The sequence below is a fragment of the Micropterus dolomieu genome, linkage group LG13 (assembly GCF_021292245.1).
Source record: "Micropterus dolomieu isolate WLL.071019.BEF.003 ecotype Adirondacks linkage group LG13, ASM2129224v1, whole genome shotgun sequence".
Classification (NCBI taxonomy): domain Eukaryota; kingdom Metazoa; phylum Chordata; class Actinopteri; order Centrarchiformes; family Centrarchidae; genus Micropterus; species Micropterus dolomieu.
In genome coordinates this window covers 28429280-28448389 of record NC_060162.1, presented here as the reverse complement: position 1 = coordinate 28448389, position 19110 = coordinate 28429280, and the positions used below count along the sequence as shown (strand labels likewise).

Below are 19110 nucleotides of genomic sequence, written 5' to 3'. Positions count from 1 at the left end.
CTGTGACTCTCTGTCAGCCTGGCTACAGTGCTGAAAAGAAACCTGGGGTTGTTCCTATTTTCCTCTATTAATGACGAGTAGTACGCTGCTCTGGCATTTCGGAGGGCTTTCCTATAAGTTTTAAGACTATCTTGCCAAATTAAACGAGAATTTTCCACTTTGGTGGAACGCCAATTCCTCTCAAGTTTCCACGATATTTGCTTTAATTTGTGAGTTTCAGTATTATACCATGGAGCTAACCGTCTTTGTTTTAGTATTTTCTTTTTTAGAGGGGCTACAGAGTCCAGTGTCATTCGCAGCGAGCCTGCAGCACTATCAACAAGATGATCGATTTGGGAGGGACTGAAATTAGCATAGGAGTCCTCCGTTACTTTGTGACTAGATAATGTATTTAGAGCTGATGGAATCGCATCCTTAAATTTAGCTACATTACTATCAGACAGACATCTTGTATAGAAATTTTTGCCCAATGGCGTGTAGTTCAGCAATACAAACTCAAAAGTTATTAAACAGTGGTCGGATAAAGAGGGATTCTGTGGGAACACCACTAAATGTTCAATTTCAATACCATACACCAAAACAAGGTCGAGGGTTGCTGAAAGAAAGCCAAAAACGTTGAACCCTGTGTGACTGTATTTGGCAGCTGAAAGGTGTAAGATTTTTTCTGTCCCCCTGAAGAAGTACAAAGCTGCAACACAGTTACTCCTGCTCATTAACTCTGTCACTATAACGTGGGCTACTTTACATTCACTTCGCATTTTAGACTTACATAACTCTCTCTTCTGGTAAGTTAGAAAACATCATTTCATTTTTAGATCAGTTATCAAACTGAACATACTCAGAATGCTCAATAAATCAAGCTTACTTACTTACTTACTTACTCACTCAAATGAAGCAACTAAAATGTTCCTTGAAAATGCACTCAGGATGGTCTTACTGAAAAACTGGCGTGGCACAAAATGTTCTCCATGTAATATTCACATTTTCACATTAACATTAAGCAAAACCACACGCAACAGAGAATGTGAAATAGTTCAGAGTAAAACATCTGTCAGTGTGCTGTCTCTTTCCTCTGTCTCAGTAAGAGACACAGGAAGCCATCTGCAGGAGACCCTTAGTGTGTCTGGCAGACGTCTGATGTAACAAAGAGGGTGTTGAAGTGAGTGAGGGCTGCGAGCTCATTTTCTCCAAAACATCCCTTTTCTTATCCTTTTCCAAGGACGAAAGAAAACTAGAAACGGGCAGATGTTTTCTTGTCTCAGACCAGAGAGTTCCTTGTATAATGGCACCACCAAGTGGGTTAAAGTGTAACAGCATATGATCAGGTGACATCAGGAGTATCCTCTTCTATAGGGAGGAGCGCGCTGCAGAAGAGAACTTTGGGGAGTAAATGTTGATGCCAAGAGAAATGTTGTTGTCTGAATTACTGACATCCGACCCTTCATTTTCCAGATTTGTACGTACTTCTCTGCAGTCAAAGATTAAAATTACTTTTGTGTCTCAGTGCTTGGTTCCAATAAGCTTGGTAGTGATTATTTATTAAAGTTACTGATGGCTGAAAAACCACTACAACACATCCACTTTTCCTCATTAAATTGAAGACATTTAAAAGCAAGTTCTTTCTTTCTGGTATGGGTTAAAACATTTTGTATCTTGTGTATCATACATATTGTCTATTATATTGTGATTTCTTTAGTGCATAACTATTTATTTTATTTTAGGTTTTATTTCATTATATTTTATGGGTGCCAGTCATGAGATGTCCTGACAAAATTGTCTAGTCATGCACACACACCCAAAAAAGTCTGCAAGACAAATATCAATACATATTTTGTAGTATCTCACTTTGATAGAGGTATATTTACTATGTTCTATTTGGAATAACCACAATACAAAGAGTGCAAAGTATCAGAGAGAATGCAGTAAAGTCAAGCAAATCGTATGAAGCTGGTAAAGCAGCACTCTTTGGCTTTTACTGTGAAGCAGCTGCAGGAAGTGTTAAACATTAACAATGCATTTATATTGCAAGTGAGGCAACTTGAATAATTAAGAACAAACACACTCCTAAATTACTCAGTAGTTAACAGGATTTGTTATGTTCAGAAGGTTAATATGGTCTTGTAATGTTACATTTCTTGCTCTCTACAAACTCAGAGAAACACATTAGCAGGTTTCCCCCTCTGTCTCAACAACAATTGGCTATTTTAATATGTGAATGTAATTCCTTAATAGCATCATGGAAAGTGGGGTGTACAGTATAAAGTGGAGGTAGACTTACTGGTCAACACTGCTCTCCAGACTCACATTGCTGCTTGGCCTCTTCAACACCATTGGTGGCCGAGCCTGTGGAAGTGAAAAAACAAGGGAACAATTTATTCAGGCATATCTAACTCCTCGCCAGAGAGACCCATAGGTATATACAGTATATATGCATTGAAAAGCAAAGGAAGCAAACAATCAACATAAAAACGGACCAAAACATAGTTACTGGAGATCCACCGATTGCAACTTTGCTGATTCCAATTTCCAATTTTTTTCAAAGCTGGACCTGCCGATTCTGATTTTATTTTTCCTTCTAAGAACTATATTTGACATAATGGACAGCACACACAAACATTTTTGTAACTTTTCTTTAATGGAACATTTTGTATTAATTTTTTTATTAGGCTCCCCATCAGCACCAGCATAAACACTGGCTATTCTTCCTGGAGTCCAGTCAACTCTATGTTTATAATAAAACACTGATTATTAAATAACTTATAAATAATCTCCAAAACTGCAGCAGGTTACAGGACCTTCTCTCAATCAAACACATCACAAAACTGAAATAGGCTACTATGAGTAGTTTATTTATTTCAAACAGAATATTACTTGTACAAAAATTATCCAATAATATGAAATACACGTCACTCATTTGATCTAGCTCCGACAGACGGCTTATGCGCTTTTATTGTGTAGGCAGCATCGTAAATCTATATCTAAGACTTTAGGTCTTGTTGTTTCCGTTAAATGAACTGAATGATTGAATTGTGGAGAATCTAACTGATCTAACAATGTGCAGCATGTCCATACTGACATATTGATCATAAGTTTAAATATGAAAGAGGTCATATTCTGCTCATTTTCAGGTTCAAAATCCTATTTAGGGGTTCTACCAGAACAGGTTTACATGGTTTAATTTTCATAAAACACCATATTTCTTTTGATACTGCACATTGCTGCAGCTCCTCTTTTTACCCTGTGTTGAAGGCTTCGTTTTAGCTATGGAGTGATACATCTTGTCTCTAAATGATCTTGCCAACCAGCTCGGCAACATGAACTGGAGCAAGAGTTTCAGAGTGGTGAGTTCTTAATCTGTAACAAAAGTATCTTTCATCCATAAAGTTTTAACTGAGCTCTGTCTCTACATCACAGGAACAACTTCCTGTCCACTGACTGCCTGGAGGGTAGCTAGTGTTTGGAAGGGAGAGGAGAGCTGTGTGATAATATGGAATAATCTCTGACAAATTATATCAATCAATCATTTTATAACCACATGATTCATATGAAACATCGCCATCTCTTCCTACTCACCACATCATTTCTGCCCACCTGTCCAAAGTGCACAGTGATTGGCCTGTGGTCGTCCAAGGTTCGCAGTGGCCCCTCCCTCCTGACCGCACCGGCGGAAGAGGTAAACCCTGCTGTGTTGTCGTCATCAATGACCGCTGACCCTGCTGTGGAGAAGCCATTTTCTGCCTGTTCCTGCAGGGGGGACACGTGGGAGGTGGAGATTGACATTGAAAGGAATGATGACACTGGAGCTTAAGATTGAAACACCAGGGAAACAGAGTTTACTAGAACAACAAAGAACGGTTTGTCGGCAGTGTAGAGCTACATACCTTCTGCTTAAGCCGGCTCTTGACTTCCTTGATACGCATTTTTGCATGGTCCTTAGCCTGTCAAACAAACATAAACAAAGATGGATCACTGCAGTTGTTATTTTAAACTAACAGTTAATGTTCTGTTTTTTAACAGAAGCCAGAAACATGCTTACAAACTTGTAAACGGTCTTCATGGCTGGGTTTGCCTTGGTCTTCACTGTGTTGAGGATAGCCCCGCCTCCTTTCTGTCAGAAAACATTTACACAAAATCGGTTAGTGATGGGATGTACCACAATCAGTTATCCTGACAGGAGATAGTGTATTCTGAAAGGGTTGGTCTTATGAAATGGACATCCTGCACAGGCGCACGAGTGCAGCTCTAAAGCTCTACCAACAGCAGGATTAAATTTCTATATTTCTTGTGTACAGTATAGAAGTTTGGCCTGATGGTGGAGTTTGAACACAAGTCAAGGAGTTCCAAAAGCAATAAGACCCAATCTGGAGAGAAATATGGTGTGGATGAAAATCTTTAACACATTTTAATAAAATCTGGCCACTTGTAGTCCAAAATATTAGGGGAGGGGAAAATTTGACAAGGTGCAGGTGGTAAAGGACAGTGTGTCACCAGAATCATTAGGAATCATCTTCTGGGGCGCACTCAAATCCATAGTGAGTTTTCTGGCAAGTGGCTGTTGAGATGGATAGATGGACAGACATACAGGCATGCACTCACATTGCGGTTTCCTGCTGTTAGCAGAGCAAAGACTAATGACAGAAATACCACACATGTATTCAGTGTACTTCTTAGGTTAATGTGCTGTTTGTCTGGGTAACTGCATTCAGACTAGCTCACCTTCACAGTGAACAGCCACTGGTGGTAGGTCTTGTCACTGCCTGTGGGCTCACAACAATAAAAGGTCAACAACATCAAGTAGTGATATGCTGGGTACTAGCTGAGAAGGTCTAGGAAATCTAGTCTGGAATCTGATTACTGCAGTGTATAACAGACAGTGGTATCCTGTCTATTGACCTTATGTGTTTCAGCACCAAGGCTGTGCTTCAACGCCAGTGTTTTTTCCTTTTAACTTCCTGTCTACACCAAAAGTGAGAATGTGTCACCACAACCTACCAAGTGTTATAATAAAAAGGTACAGCGTGAAGGGCTGACAGAGCTAAAAGAAAAATGAGAATTTCTTCTACAGCAGTCTGACAAACAACTCTAAATTGATCAGTCGCCCCACACAGCTGGTCATCTTACTGTTTTAAAAGTGTCTTTTATTATGTGTTTATTATCACAACAGAAGTTGTTCGAGTGGCTGTTTAAAATGTGTGAAATATTTTGTTACCAAAACAGGGTTAGGTAAAAATCACCTGGTTTAGCGATCGTTTGTGAGAATGTAAATAATATTACCATCTTTAAATCATTGTATTGATAAGTTAAACATCTCTTGAAATATTCAACCATACAAACATTTACTTCAACACACACAGTAAGCTCGTTGTAAGTGCGATAACTCAGGGGCTAACTTTGCTCCAAGGATAGTCTTTTTAATCTGATGTCTGTGGTGATGTCATGACCTCCTCATAGATGTGGAACTGTTCCCAACTTTGAGAAATGTATAGCTGTCTGAACCAATCAGGACAGAGACGTCTGACTTGCATTACCTATAGCCAGCAATAGCAACCAGAAGTTTATAGTCAAAACAGGAAACTGAACAAATTTAAAAATGGGTGGGCCGCATTTGCGTGGTGTGTTAGCTTTCATGTCAAACACAACAAAACACACATCATGTCTCCTCCTGTTATTTAAGTTATCGTCCTTTAAATGGATAAGCAGTATAGGTGCACACCATTCATTTCAGAGGACGTGTTTAAACCGTAACACACTAACACCTGCTGACTCACCTGCATATTCGCCCATGTTGATCTCCTCCTCAAAGATGTCACTGAAACCTTCTCCTGAGTTCAACAGGTCCAAGCGGCCGTCAATGAACTGAAGGTTGAACCACAAAATGTATTAGAGTGTAAGAGGAAGGGAGAAATAGAGGTATGAGAAAGTATGCCAACCTGTTTGAAGAGCTGCAGCTGGATGGCATTCTGGAGGAACTGTCTCATGGCACTGGAACGATGGTTCACAAAGGTTTCCTCATTAAATGTTATTGGTTCTTCCTAAAAACGTGGGAAAACACAGAAAGTGTCTCTAACACATTCAACATTTTATTTTCAGTGCCCAGTAGCCCAGACATTTGATCAAAATTTAAGGATACGGGCATAGGGTGTGCCCGTATCCAGGGGTGGTACAAGGACTTTGGGTGTGCCATCATACCCAAACCCAAATGAAAGGATCAACATAAACTCTATCACTCTTTGTTTCCTGCATCCTTCATGCCTCTGGTCTGCAGTATGTACTGACCGGCTCAATCTGCAGAGCGTTTCTGTAGCTGCCGAACAGTGCCGCCTGAGTCTTGAGGAAGGCTCGAGCCACGCCGTCCCCAGTTGTTGCTGAAACCTTCTTCAAGCGACTTTTTAAAGATGAAACCTGAAACATGAGAACACATTTTTATTTGTGAATGTTTCCATCCATGTTAAAAACGGTTTTCCTAAAACATCTTGTGCTCTGTACAATGGTTCCTCACCACATCATTGGGCAGGCTTTGCAGGTCATCATAAGGGGTTTCCAGGGTGTTTGTGTCCACATTCAGGACCACCACATCATCCAGAGCCATCCCTCGAACTTTCTACAAGCAACACAGAGTATACTGACAAGAGTCTACAGACACAGAGTCACTGTGCATGTAACAGCTGTCGGTACCAGATGAAGCAGGGTAAAACTGTTCTTTTTTATAATGAACACAACCATGGCATAAATCACCAGAAAACAATAAACAGAGCCCAAACAACACTGACAGACCATAATACAAATTCAAACCTACACATCCTAACAAACAAACATATATCAGCAGGCCTAATAACTTCAATTAAAACATCAAAAGATCAAGAAAAGGAAATTCTGAATGCTACTTCATATATACACGTGAATATAATTATTATATAGAAAACACAAAATGTATTAGATTCTACACTTAAATAATCTTTTTTTAAATCATCATTTCTGTTTGCAAGTTATCCTTCTAGAACAAAGTGGTGTTTAACAAACATTCTAAATGGGTTGATATTCAGGGAATCTTCATCAGCCACTTTAAAAATAAATATCTCTGTGTTCTATATGTGTCCTCCCATTTTTCCTATATGGAATCTACGTTAGATAAAATGTATAAATACTTTAATAGATCTTCTTTCTTTTTAACCATGTTATATTTCTTACAGCAAGCTGGCATACTAACAACTTATCCATCCCACCGCTAATGTTTTGATTCCAATCACTTCCTAAAGCAGAGATCAATATAAACAAAGGGAACTTATCGTAACAACCAAATCCTGAATGACCTTGTTGCTGTGTCATAGAAACCTTACCTCCATCAGGCTGGAATGTACTCCGATGAGGTAGGGCATTGGGGCACTGAAAATAGAGCCGGTTTCATAGTTACAACGTTTATGCCCAAGATCAATACTTTGGCCCTACAGCCCTACTTTGCCTGTCAGATAAACGTTCTTCAAATGCTCCCTCAGCTCTCCTAGATCTGAACTTAAACACTTACAAACAACTTACACATCCATTACCTCTTGCATGTTGAATGACAACAGAACATACAGTCATGTTTGTGAAGTTGTTTTGTATCATTGTGTTTGTTATGCAGTTGAAAATCTTATTAACAGATCACGTACCATTAACATAAATATAATATTACTCAATTTCTGATGTAAGACAACACATTGGCATGGTTATGCAGGGTAAGAGCTGCCTAACAAACCTCAGTAACATTTCTCCAGCAGCATGGTATGAGCCCCAACGACAGTAATGTTTACCACAATCCAACGTTTACTACACAGTCAGATGGATACAATAACCTAACAAAAATTACATATTTCATTTTTTAGATTCATCAGTACAACAGTCATACTTAACATTCTGCTGTTCTCAGTTTCTATTTAATTAAAATACTGTTTGTTGTTTCTGCTCATTTTGTCAATTGAGTTTCTACAATTCTATCTAACTCATAAAACAACACAGCCACTGTTTCACATTAACAGGATTTCTGCAGGGTTCATCTGGTCAAATGTAAGACCTTTTAATACCACATATAATGCAATTTATTTATTTCATCCTTCATTTACATAAGTATGAAAGTATGATGGAAAACCAGAAGAGACAAAATGGCCTAGAAATATGTATTATTATTGTCAGTACTGTCATTCCATATGTATTCAATAATTCCTAATGATATAATTAAATAAATGACTTCAATTTGGGCCTGAATAAGCAGTATACACTTGTCCATTCTGAGCTGATGAGCATTCTAGCTACCGGAGCTAGCATTAGTAACAGTGTTTGCCATCCAATTCAATGTCACTGACACTTTTAGTTTGTAGGTGTATGCTGTCTCCTGACAGCCTTCAATCACACACACAAACATTTTAGAACTAGCATTTATGACTTTTGTTATACTGATTATTTAAGACCTACCATCTAGTGCTTTGCCCCCCTGAAAATGTATTTAGTGCCTTTTCAGACTTTTCAGGCTCTGCCGACCCTGATTAAAACCCTACCCACTGAGCTAGAACACTTTTAACGTGAATCATCTGTGAGGGGAGTTGGCAGTAGCAAGGAGCAAAATAATTTCAATTATCAAGACAGCATCATAACATGTAGACAAAACATCATTATCAAACTTAAAAACTACAATGGTATAAAGACATGTGCGTACATTCTTGGTCACTGGTGTGTTTAGCTGTGCAGAAAGTACCCCTTTGTTAAGCAGAGGAAAGAAAGACAGCCAGCATACTCACCAGCAATAATCTAACAGATGTTGAGGCAGGACAGGAATGTAAACATGTTGCCAGTGCATTGGATATAACATGGCTGCAGACCCATGGACACAAGCTGTTAACTGTGAACAAGGACAAACATCAAATATAATATGTAATGTCACATTGCTCCTCTATATAAACAGTTATTTAGACAGCTGATAGTTTAAAATGCAATTCAGAAACAAAAACAATCACTAAAACAAAATATAATTTATACAGTACATTATAAATTATTATTATTGTTTAAGGTGCATCCATGTGTCTTTGCACAGCATTCATTTAGTTAATGAATTAATGACGTCTATATAAATGTATAGCAGGCTCTGTGAAACGGGGCTGCAACTTCGGACTTGTATTTACTATAGCCAACAAAAGCAACCTGAAGTTAAGAGACAAAACAGGACGTTCCTGCCGCAGGCCGCATAAGGTCAATACCACAGTGTAGCCAAATATTCATCTACAACACCTGCTTACATTTAAAGTTTTGATTTTGGTCAGAGATTTATGGCTATACACTACTTGGGATTAAATTGTGTTATCTTGACATCCCTTAAACATGTGTTGAAATGTTGACATTGAAACTCATGCTGTGTTCTGTGCTTTCCAGTAAAAAGATGATGATGTGCAGGTTTAATCCATTTATCATAGCTCTTCTTACTTTTCTAACATATAGACCCCTTTATAGTTTCTCAGATATCAACAGATGTACTGTCCGGCACTGGTTTATTGATATCCAAACTGGCAATATCGGCTTGGCATGATTGCAATTTCCAAGTCAGGTCTTTACTTACACTGATTAATACTGTAGATTTAAGGTCAGGGAAAAAAGCACCTCAAAATAGCAACATTTATTAGTTAAGTAAACTTTATAAGTTTATAGGTCTCAAAATGACATCTAAAAAAAACATTTTCTAAACTCTAAAATGCCGAGTTACTGCAATATATCGATTAATAAAAGACCTTCTCATTACTTAAACAGTGACTTTTCTAAAGAGACCAACGTGGGCAGAACTGTGGAAGAGAAAATACACAGGAGGTGGACTCTACTTACAGTGCTTAGTTTGCTACAGCAGATGAGGATTCGACGTTCATAAAGCATACTAGCGTACAGATGAAGCATGTTATTGACATCTACTGCTACAAAGTACTCTGTTAGGTTTCTCTGCAAGGGTCAAACACAATAAGAGAAAAACAAGAGAGTTAGTTGTGAAGGCACATGATTCAGTATGAATGGTATAAACTGTGGTTCAAGTCATAAAACTCTGCACAGAAAGTATTCAGTAGCTGTTTCACTTGACAAGTACAAACACCAACACGTTATTTAAATCTGGTCAAGTTAATAAAAATAAAAATGACAGTTCTCCCGCCGCATTATTACAGCATTGTAGGCCAAAAGAATGACTTGCTTTCTCATTATTACCATTTATAAAGGTAAAAATTATAACTTTCTAGATCAAACTGATGACCTTTTAGAAAGTAATAATTATTAGATCTAATCTAAACCTTTCATGTATTTGTCAGGCATGTGATTGGCAAAAGGAAAAAAAGCAGGAAAATATACTGAGACCTCCCCCACACCCCGATAAAACTGGCAGCGGCTCTATTATATCATGGAGGGTAAAGCAGGACCATGCCAATACGGTATTTGATGGATGTGTTGGAGTGGGAATCATCCTCTGTATAATAATTATTATTTTGTATTTGTTTTTAACCAAACTTCAACAGTCTAAGTTAACTACTAACTTTAGTATTAGTTTAGTAGAAGTTAATAGATTTTTTTTTTAATGAATAAGAGAAGGCAGCAAAGGTTGTTGCCCGTTTAAGACCTGGTGGCTATATTGTTGGTGGTTATATTATTCAGGAAACTCAGATCAAACAGCAGATCAGTCTCTGTCTATTGATAAACTGTAGGAAAAAGTTTGACATTTCAGCGCGCGGGCGTGTGCGTGAGACGAAAACGACCGCGCCAGTTTCACAGAAGCCGTTGCCATGGTTACCTCGCGGAGCGCTTGTTTGCCTGTCTGTTGATAAGGAGCGCAGAGCGACCCCGCGGATCAAAGCCTTCTGAAAAGGCCTTACAAACAATGTCACAACAATTCACAAGAAATTAATTTATAACGTGCCAAAACCTTTAACATCAGGACGACTTAAAAAGCAACCATTCATACAGCAAAGTGTAGGCCCTATATAGGCTATATGAGTGATCAATTGACAACAAATTCGAAGTAAACATTCGACATAGCCTATAACAAGCAATAATCAAAACATACCCAATTTATCCGATCCTTATTGTCAACTCAGTGTTGGGCAAGTTGCCCAGAAATAATATAGTTATTACCTAGTTACTTAGCATATACTCGCGTTCCATTTACCTCGGAAGTCGGAGGTCGGAGCTGGGAATGACGTCACACCCGAGTTGACGGCGTTCCAGTTAAGTCGGAAAAACTCGCTCGGCCAGCTGTTTGTTTACAACTAGCCAGGTTAGTTATTGATACGCCGGTTGATTAAAAAAACGCATTGTGCAGCATTTACTCACACTAACCACTGTAGCAACACGTCCACAGACAGCTGTTGGACAGCACTTTGTGTACGCACATGTATATGAGACACAAGTACACAGAAGTGCTAATAAACAGTATAAACTACAGCTTTCACTAACTGTTGATACCCCGACAGCCATCTTGGATCACGAAGTCGGGGTAGTGCGATTCTCCCGACTTCCCGAGTCGGAAATCCGACTTCAGGTATTGGTGCGTTCCATTTGACATGGGAAGTTGGAATTTCCGAGTTCCCAGTTGGAACTTTCAACTGGAACACCCCCTGAAGTCGGATTTCCGACTCGGAAAGTCGGGACGACCAGGTCAACTGGAACGCACCATAACGCCACAAGCACTGGCAGCAGCTGCAGGTGTCGTGCCGAAAAGTGACTGCTGTCTGCTGGAGCTGTATTGCCCAGTCTCTTCAATCACTTTCTGGCAAGTAAAATAGCCTACTGCATTTTAAGGGTTGTATTGGCCATTTAAAGGTATTTTAAGAGGGAAAAAGTACTAGGTGAGCTATAATCTGTCAAATATAACGCTTCTGAATGAAATCAACTAATTTCAGGGCAGAAATAACCTTTCAGTCAATAACAAAAGGCTTCAATAATTTTCTGGCAAGTGAAATACTGCATTTTATGAGTTGATTGGCCATTTAAAGGTATTTTAACAGGTAAAAAAGAGTGGATTTGTTGGTAGGCCTACACAGCAAGTAAAATAATGCAGAGTCATAAGGATAATTGCAAAATTGTCTTCATTTTATTTCCAAATATAAACAAAGTACAGTATTACTGCCAGTGCCCAACACGTTACCGCTGATCCGCGAGAGGGACTGTGGTACACACTGCGCAGGTGCGGAATGGGCTGCTGAACGCAAACGAACATCCTTGTTGATACTTGGAAAGGAAGAAAACTTTATACACGTCCGCCTGAAGATGTCCTCAAATCCTTTCCATACGGGATAAGGACTTCAACGATACTCTATTTGACCTTATTCACATCTACGCCCCTCCAGGATGTGTCAAAGTGTAGGTCTTAGCTAGCAAAATGCAGCTTTACACGAATAAACTCCCAACTAAGGGTGCTGTGAGGAGGATCTTTGGAGCCGATCACTGATTGCTGGAAGCAGTATCAAACTTTCAGAAAGTGTGGAACGTCCCTCTTCCACGCAATAATAACAACCACAATCATTTTAAGTCTGTTTCTCTCTACATTTTTGTTGCCCATAAAACAGACTGGTTAAAGTGAACTTTTTACTAGAAGATTTATTATTTTATTTCTTTTTCCATGTATTATATCTTCAAATTCAAGGAAATCCACTGTTAAAGACACTTAGTGCTAATTAATTCAATTCAGTTTTATTTATATTGCGCCAAATCACAACAACGTGATCTCTGAGCACTTTTCATAAAAGAGCAGGTCTAGACAGTACTCTGTGATGTTATTTACAGAAACCCAACAATTCCCACCAAGAGCAAAACTTCCTTTTAAGAGGCAGAAACCTTGAGCAGAACCATGGCTCAGGGTGGGCGGCCATCTGCCTCCACCGGGAGAGAGAGAGAGAGAGAGAGAGAGAGAGGAACATAGAGAGAGCAATAGAGGAACAGAGGGACAGAGAAAGAGAGATGGAAGGAGAGAGAGAGGGAGGGAGACAGTCTACACAATATACACACAGAGGTACAGACAGTAAAGGCCTATTGTTAATATTGGGGGAGCAATAAAAGCTTAGTTTAGTTGCAGAACTGAAGTTTTTAATCATACTTTTAAAGCATCTTTCTGTACAGTATATGGATCTGTCTCTACAACACTGGCCCAGCCATGTCTGAACACTACATGAACCCTTCGACACTTAAGTTTTTTGGTAGACCACCAGACAACACAGAACTGCTATACTCATGACATCATTCTTCAACGTTTGCACAATTCATTTAACATCCATGAACACACAGTAACAGTGTAAACTGTCAGACCATGAAATGAATAAAGTTTATTCTTTTAACATTTCTGTGGTTCTGCACATTTCACTGGCTATGTCACTCAGAAACCTGTCTGTAGTCTCTAACTGACCTGATCTGTAACTGCTCACAGATACAAATCAATTGTACTAACAGTGAGTTTCTCATTAGCCAAATGTAAGTTGTTTAGAGGTTTGACTGGGATGGGATTTCAGCACGTGGGGGAGATGACAACACTCACATTCTCAGGTATGCTGGGGAGTTCCCCTGTGTCAGGCACAGTGAAGAAGGAATGCTGGAGCAAACAGAAAAGAAGAGGATCAGTGCCAGTTTGACTCATTTTTCTCTATTCCTATGAAACAGACATGTATGATGATGCATAATAACACAGAGGGCCGGATTTACTTAAGGTTTGCGTGAGTAAAAACATGTGCAAACTATCACAAGCAAACATGTAAGCTGATCTCCTAACGGTGTGCACGGAGAATGACGTCTTTCGTCTCCATATTGGTGTTGGTTGCAGTATCTCCCCACTACCTTGTATTCTTTTGTTCCCCCCTTACCTGTGTTTTATGTCTGTGTCTGTTTGTCTGGGCGTGGCTACACTCTCTGGCTCCTGCAGCCAAGCTCCAGCTACACACCTGGTCCTCATGCCACTAATCAAGCTCCTGCAGTATATCAACCCCAGTACTCCTCACCATTCTTCACCAGATCGTCAGTTAATCACACGTGGATCACTCTTCCTCTGGAGACTCTGCTGAACGCCACGCCCTGCTCCGCTCATACCCCGCCTGGACAAAGTACCCCTCCGTGCTCTGCCTTGTTGAAACATATCACCTAGCCTTCTGTTGCACATCTCAATAAAATCCTTTTGTTACCCCTTTGAGCTGTTCCGAGTCTGCCTTTGAGTCTAAAAGTTCTTACATTATGACAATTGGAGCTGTTAGCTGACCTAAGGGCTGATTTGGAGACAGTTACAAGAAGGAGTCACGCAATACCTGCCATGCCTAAACTTCTTGCAACTCTGCATTTCCTCACAGTGTGCAAACCATACCATAGCATCGGGGGGGACATGACTTGGAAGAATTTAGAAAGTTGCGTGGCGCTGCGGAGAGCCCCCAGCTGCATAGTGCATGGATCACGCATAAAATTCATCCAGCCAGAGGGAACAATCATCAACTGTTCACAGCGCGCTGGTCATAATAGCGACACAACCCACTGTAGGTATGGGAGAGGGAATTGGGTGTTGGGGCACACAGGGCCAGGGACAGAAGATTGCGGAGCGACTGGGCACGGTGTGGACGGTCGGTGATCGTTCCCTCTGGCTGGATGAAGCACGATCTGCAGGCATTTCCTCGCATCTGGGTCATTCCAGCATACTGTATCTGTTTCTGCTGGGGTTTGCCAAAGCAGTTTTTTCCAGGTTGCTGTCCCTAGTACTTAGTACAATCTCAGGCAGGATGGGCAGGTACATACGATTTCCACATACATGGCAGAAACCATTAAAACACACAGAACCCTTATTTAAATACAGCCACCTCTATTGTGTTTGCACCTGTTGTCATCTAAACAAGAATTCTTAGTAAAACAGAAGAAAGAAAGTAAGTAAGTAAGAAGTAAGAAAACAGATACTTCCAGTGTTTCCAGGTTAAACTGAGCTCATTTAGATGTGATGTGGTAAAGTCAGACTCACCACACCAAGATGAACAGGGACTCCAGGCTCAGGGATAGGGAGAGTATGTAGTGACACCAGGAGCTCTTGCCATTGGCTTTCCTGAAACAATCACAAAGTCCAAAATCCATGCAATGGCCGCTTAAAAAGACCACATGCAAAAAATACAAACACAACTCTTACTCAAATTCCTCATTGATCCAGTGCGTTTCATAGCACAATATTAAGCAGAGGTTTCCAGTATGTCAGAATTAAAATCCTGACTGACAATTAGTTTGGTACTCAGGGCTATCTACAGTTACCGCTTTTATGTGCTGTCGGTCATTTCTCTGAGCAGTTTTTGCCCTCACATAGACAGAGAGTGAGTTTCTGAGTAGGCTGCTCTGGTCACAGAGTTTTTTAAATGTATTTTTGGTAGTACGAACATTTCTTCTGCTGCTATTCTTCCAATCAAGGAGATGGGTGAGTTGTTCCAGTGGAGAAGGTCTAAAGTGATAAATAAATGTAAACAGAAACTAGCAGTCTGTTCCATGTTGCCATTTTTATACTTCTCCATAATCTGAAGCCAATGTGACAAACGTGTTTTAATTTTACTCAAAAGCAAAATACTGATGGGAGCTGTCGTACAGCCACATGTAAAGAGAAGAAATTGGCTGACAAATTCCTGACTTAAGTCAAGAAATCTGATACAACCCCATGTCCACATAACAAAATGAGTTACCTGTCCATGACTTACCTGGCCTTTGATGGTGTAATCTGCAAGTATATTAAGCAGCTTGTAGAAGACTTCAAACCAGGGCAGGTAGCTGAGACAAACAAAAAAAGGGTTCGGTCCTATTACAAAGTTTGTGAATTACAGAATTGGGGGCTAACAGCACATCTTAAAGATTGTTTCATTTAACATTTTCAAAATTGATCCCCCATCAGTTTGGACTGGTAAATGTTGAGAGCAAACTTTAGTATCTGTGAAATGTATCTGGTTAATCTGGTTGTTAGAGGAGTGATAGGTTTCGTTGGGCTACCTTTAACAAGCTCATGGGAGATACTATTTTTATTTTTATCAAACATCCTTACACTGTAAAGAGCTACATTTCTGCTAAATACATTAACACTATGATGCAGACACTTCTAGAATGCTGGTACTGTAAATGTTGTTTTTATAATTCATTCATGATCCTGATGTTTTAATTGATATGACTTGCTTTTAATTTAAAATATATTCCAATAAATTCACAGACTTGGTGGCTAGATTGTAAGTAAGACTAAATGTAGGAGCTATTTTGTCCAAAACTCTTTCTGCTTGGCACTAAAGCAGGAGGGGTTAGTAGCTTTTCATCAGCATTTCCCATATTCACCTCTGTAAAGATTCTAATCTATGGACACTATAAGATTACCAACTGAATACTTCCTGAAGCTAGGGGCAAATACTGACTGCACACACAGACTCACCTGAGAATGCAGTAGCAGTGGTGGGCACCCGAGGAGAGGCGACAGAAGCCAAATCTCTGTTTGCTCTCAATGTCAGTCAACACAAATGTGAAGTTCTGGCCGACCTGGTTGACTGTCAGGCTGCGGGGTGAGAGAGAGAATGAGGAGAGGGAGCACAAATCATTATTCACCATGCTCTGTCCTGTGTGTGGAGGACAGCTCTTGTAGGACATCTACCTATTTTACTGTGGTAAACTCATTAATACACAGTGTTTGGTATGAAGTGTAATAAAAAGATGAAATACTGAACCGGCAGAGAGAGAGGTTAATTAACTGAGGATCTACAGCTCCATAGTGTGTGTCTCCATATTTCCTCTACTGTCACCCAGAAGATTTGGATTTATCTTTTGTTAGACTGCAAAAGCAAATGAATATACATGACTTGCTGCTGAAACTAATTTGAAGAATGGACTGAATTTGAGACTTGTTCCTCGCCTGTACCAATTTGGCATTTTGGGACTTATGTGTGCCAAAATAGGGGAAGGGATGCAGGAGGGTTGTGCCACTGCCCAACACCGCGGCTCAGCGCAACTTGCTGCAAAGATTTACAACTTTTCATGCAATATACTGCCATTTTAGCAGCATTTTTTTAAACTACCAAATATCGATATCACCTGCAAAAATCCAGTATTGGTCGGGCTATACTGCACATGAAAGCACTAATTTCCTAGTTTCTGCTCATATTGCAAAACGAACCTATGGACATAACACTAGTATTATGAACCCCGAGTGTTAAAACTGTAAAACTTTCTATGATGCCCATGTAATGGATTACCGTAAAACTCTGAATAATAGCCCAGGCTTTTATTTGCTAAAAATCACTGAATTGACCCTGCCTTCATTTGGGACACGTGTCCATATGGAACAGACCTTTTAATTCTTTTTGCACAAAACTGAAACTACTATGAAACAGTTTATTTATTTCAAACAGAATAATATTTATGTAAAAATGATCCAATAATATCAAATACACGTCATTCATTTGATCTAGCTCTGACAGACGGCTTATGCGCTTTTATTTTGAAGGCAGCAACGTCACCAGAACAACAACACGGCGCAGGATGAGAGAAGTGTGGCAGAAGTTAGCAGACAGAGAGCGATGGACTTCACATGAAAGGATTCACAACTTGGATTAATTTTTATGAAAAGCTGTTATGATTCTTCTTTTGATCAGTGGACCTTTACAGACTAAAGGAATATAAATAATCAAGGAACGGACACATTCGGACTTAATGAGCGCTTCAAAGTTAACCTGAGTCAGCATTTTATTCCCCTTTTCCTCTCTATCCATGCAGGTTACACCGGTAAATCTAGAAGAATTAAACTTTGGGTCTTGTTTCCGTTAAATGAACTTAACAGTGGTATTGTGGAGAATCTAACCGTCTAACGATGTGCAGCATGTCCATACTGACATATTGATCATACCTTTAAACATAACAGCCTATTTGTATTAAGGATCTAAGCAGCTTAGAAGCAGGTAAAGCGGCGACCCCACGGGGTTTAAGAGGTTTTATACATCCAAAGACTTTCTTTAAAAACCAGAACAGGTATTTAATTAAGGCAGGCGTTTATTTGTTAAAATGTGTCCCCACACCAGGCCAGTTAAGGAGGCAGGCGGCTGTTTGGGACTCGGCTATTAATTGAAGTTTTACTGTATAAACATACTTATAATGTGCTATACTGTGTGCTTATAGCAATGCAAAATAATTTTTATAAGCACTCAAAGAGTCAGTACTTTAAACACATTATAAAGCATTTAATAATAACTTAAAGAGATGCATTGATCTATCAGCCGGTGATTGGGCTGTTCAGTGTCACCTAGCCGATTCTGTGCCGGTGGCCACATGATGACTCATGTTAGAAGACACGGACACGGCCCAGGTAAAGCAACAGTGAACACACAGGTTGGTGCCGATGTCATTCACTACGCTTAAACATTTCGATAGGCGACTTGATTCACAACAAGCCTCCTTCACATGCAGCTCACCTGCTGCTGTGAAAATGGAGTCAGGTGTGAAAAAATTAAAAATGTGAGTTGTGTTTTTTTTGGGTGAATTTATAAAACTGCTGATGAACAAAGTCAACAGAGCAGACAGGGAAAAGCAAGATGAGCAGATAAAAGTAGCTGGTGATTAAACACTAAATTAAAATAGAATTAAAATGGCGAGTTAATAAATAATCAACTAAAAATATGAATATGTACTATAAATAACCAATAAATGGTATAAATGGACAATTACATGAAAACAAATAAGTGTTTAGAAGACAGTGATAGTAACTGCAATGAGCCCAACAACTGACATGAATACAGAGGAGTCTGTAGCGTTTCTAGAGATGCTGGTCGGCCTATCTAAACTGCGTAACGTGTTCTCATGTGCAGCGGACGAATACGCACACAGCAGCAGAACAACGTGTAGCCTTTTTACAAGAGCAGCAACACTGAGAGCTTCAGTTTACACGCTGTTAGCAAGTCAGAGAGACAAACCAAAGCTAAAAGTTCACTCACCCTGCGTTCACTATAAGCACTCTCATAAAAACTAAAATGCGACCGGACTTCAGAGTGACTGAAAAGCCTCCGCAGCGTCGTCTTCCGCCGCGACCCAAAGAAACCCGCGCTGCATTCCGCGCATGCGCGCCTGCTTCTGGGAGACGCTGGACAGTGTTTG

At 39.8% G+C, this 19110-nt stretch overlaps 2 protein-coding genes across 4 annotated transcripts in view; both read right to left on the bottom strand.

Annotated features, from left to right (window-relative positions):
* uap1l1 (UDP-N-acetylglucosamine pyrophosphorylase 1, like 1) overlaps positions 1 to 19110 on the bottom strand; it is a 32501-nt gene that overhangs the window by 11357 nt on the left and 2034 nt on the right. The gene's annotated exons all lie outside the window — the stretch shown is intronic.
* Positions 510 to 19073, bottom strand: LOC123982160 (DENN domain-containing protein 1A-like). 3 transcript variants are annotated; one of them, XM_046067578.1, is made up of 18 exons: positions 18951 to 19073; positions 16406 to 16525; positions 15693 to 15762; positions 14978 to 15058; positions 13526 to 13579; positions 9844 to 9954; positions 8772 to 8872; positions 7338 to 7383; positions 6500 to 6601; positions 6277 to 6402; positions 5931 to 6032; positions 5769 to 5856; positions 4717 to 4757; positions 4037 to 4108; positions 3882 to 3938; positions 3574 to 3744; positions 2279 to 2343; positions 510 to 1364 (listed from the first exon to the last, which is right to left on the bottom strand). In XM_046067578.1, exons 1-18 carry the CDS (start codon positions 18974 to 18976, stop codon positions 1322 to 1324), a joined length of 1476 nt encoding a protein of 491 aa, XP_045923534.1. In that variant the 5' UTR covers positions 18977 to 19073; the 3' UTR covers positions 510 to 1321. The 3 variants fall into 3 exon arrangements, with proteins under 3 accessions (XP_045923534.1, XP_045923535.1, XP_045923536.1); XM_046067579.1 differs by lacking the exon at positions 510 to 1364 and having other exon boundaries at positions 2172 to 2343; XM_046067580.1 differs by lacking the exon at positions 510 to 1364 and having other exon boundaries at positions 2172 to 2343; positions 3592 to 3744.

What these genes read in the sequence shown, in the direction of transcription:
- LOC123982160 (XM_046067578.1), bottom strand. Translation starts at nt 18,976, where the DNA reads ATGAGAGTGCTTATAGTGAACGCAGG. An exon ending in AGAGCCGGCTTAAGCAGAAG is followed by an intron (nt 3,745 to 3,881) that starts GTATGTAGCTCT and finishes TCCCCCCTGCAG; the next exon opens with GAACAGGCAGAAAATGGCTT. An exon ending in AGGTGGGCAGAAATGATGTG is followed by an intron (nt 2,344 to 3,573) that starts GTGAGTAGGAAG and finishes TCACTTCCACAG; the next exon opens with GCTCGGCCACCAATGGTGTT.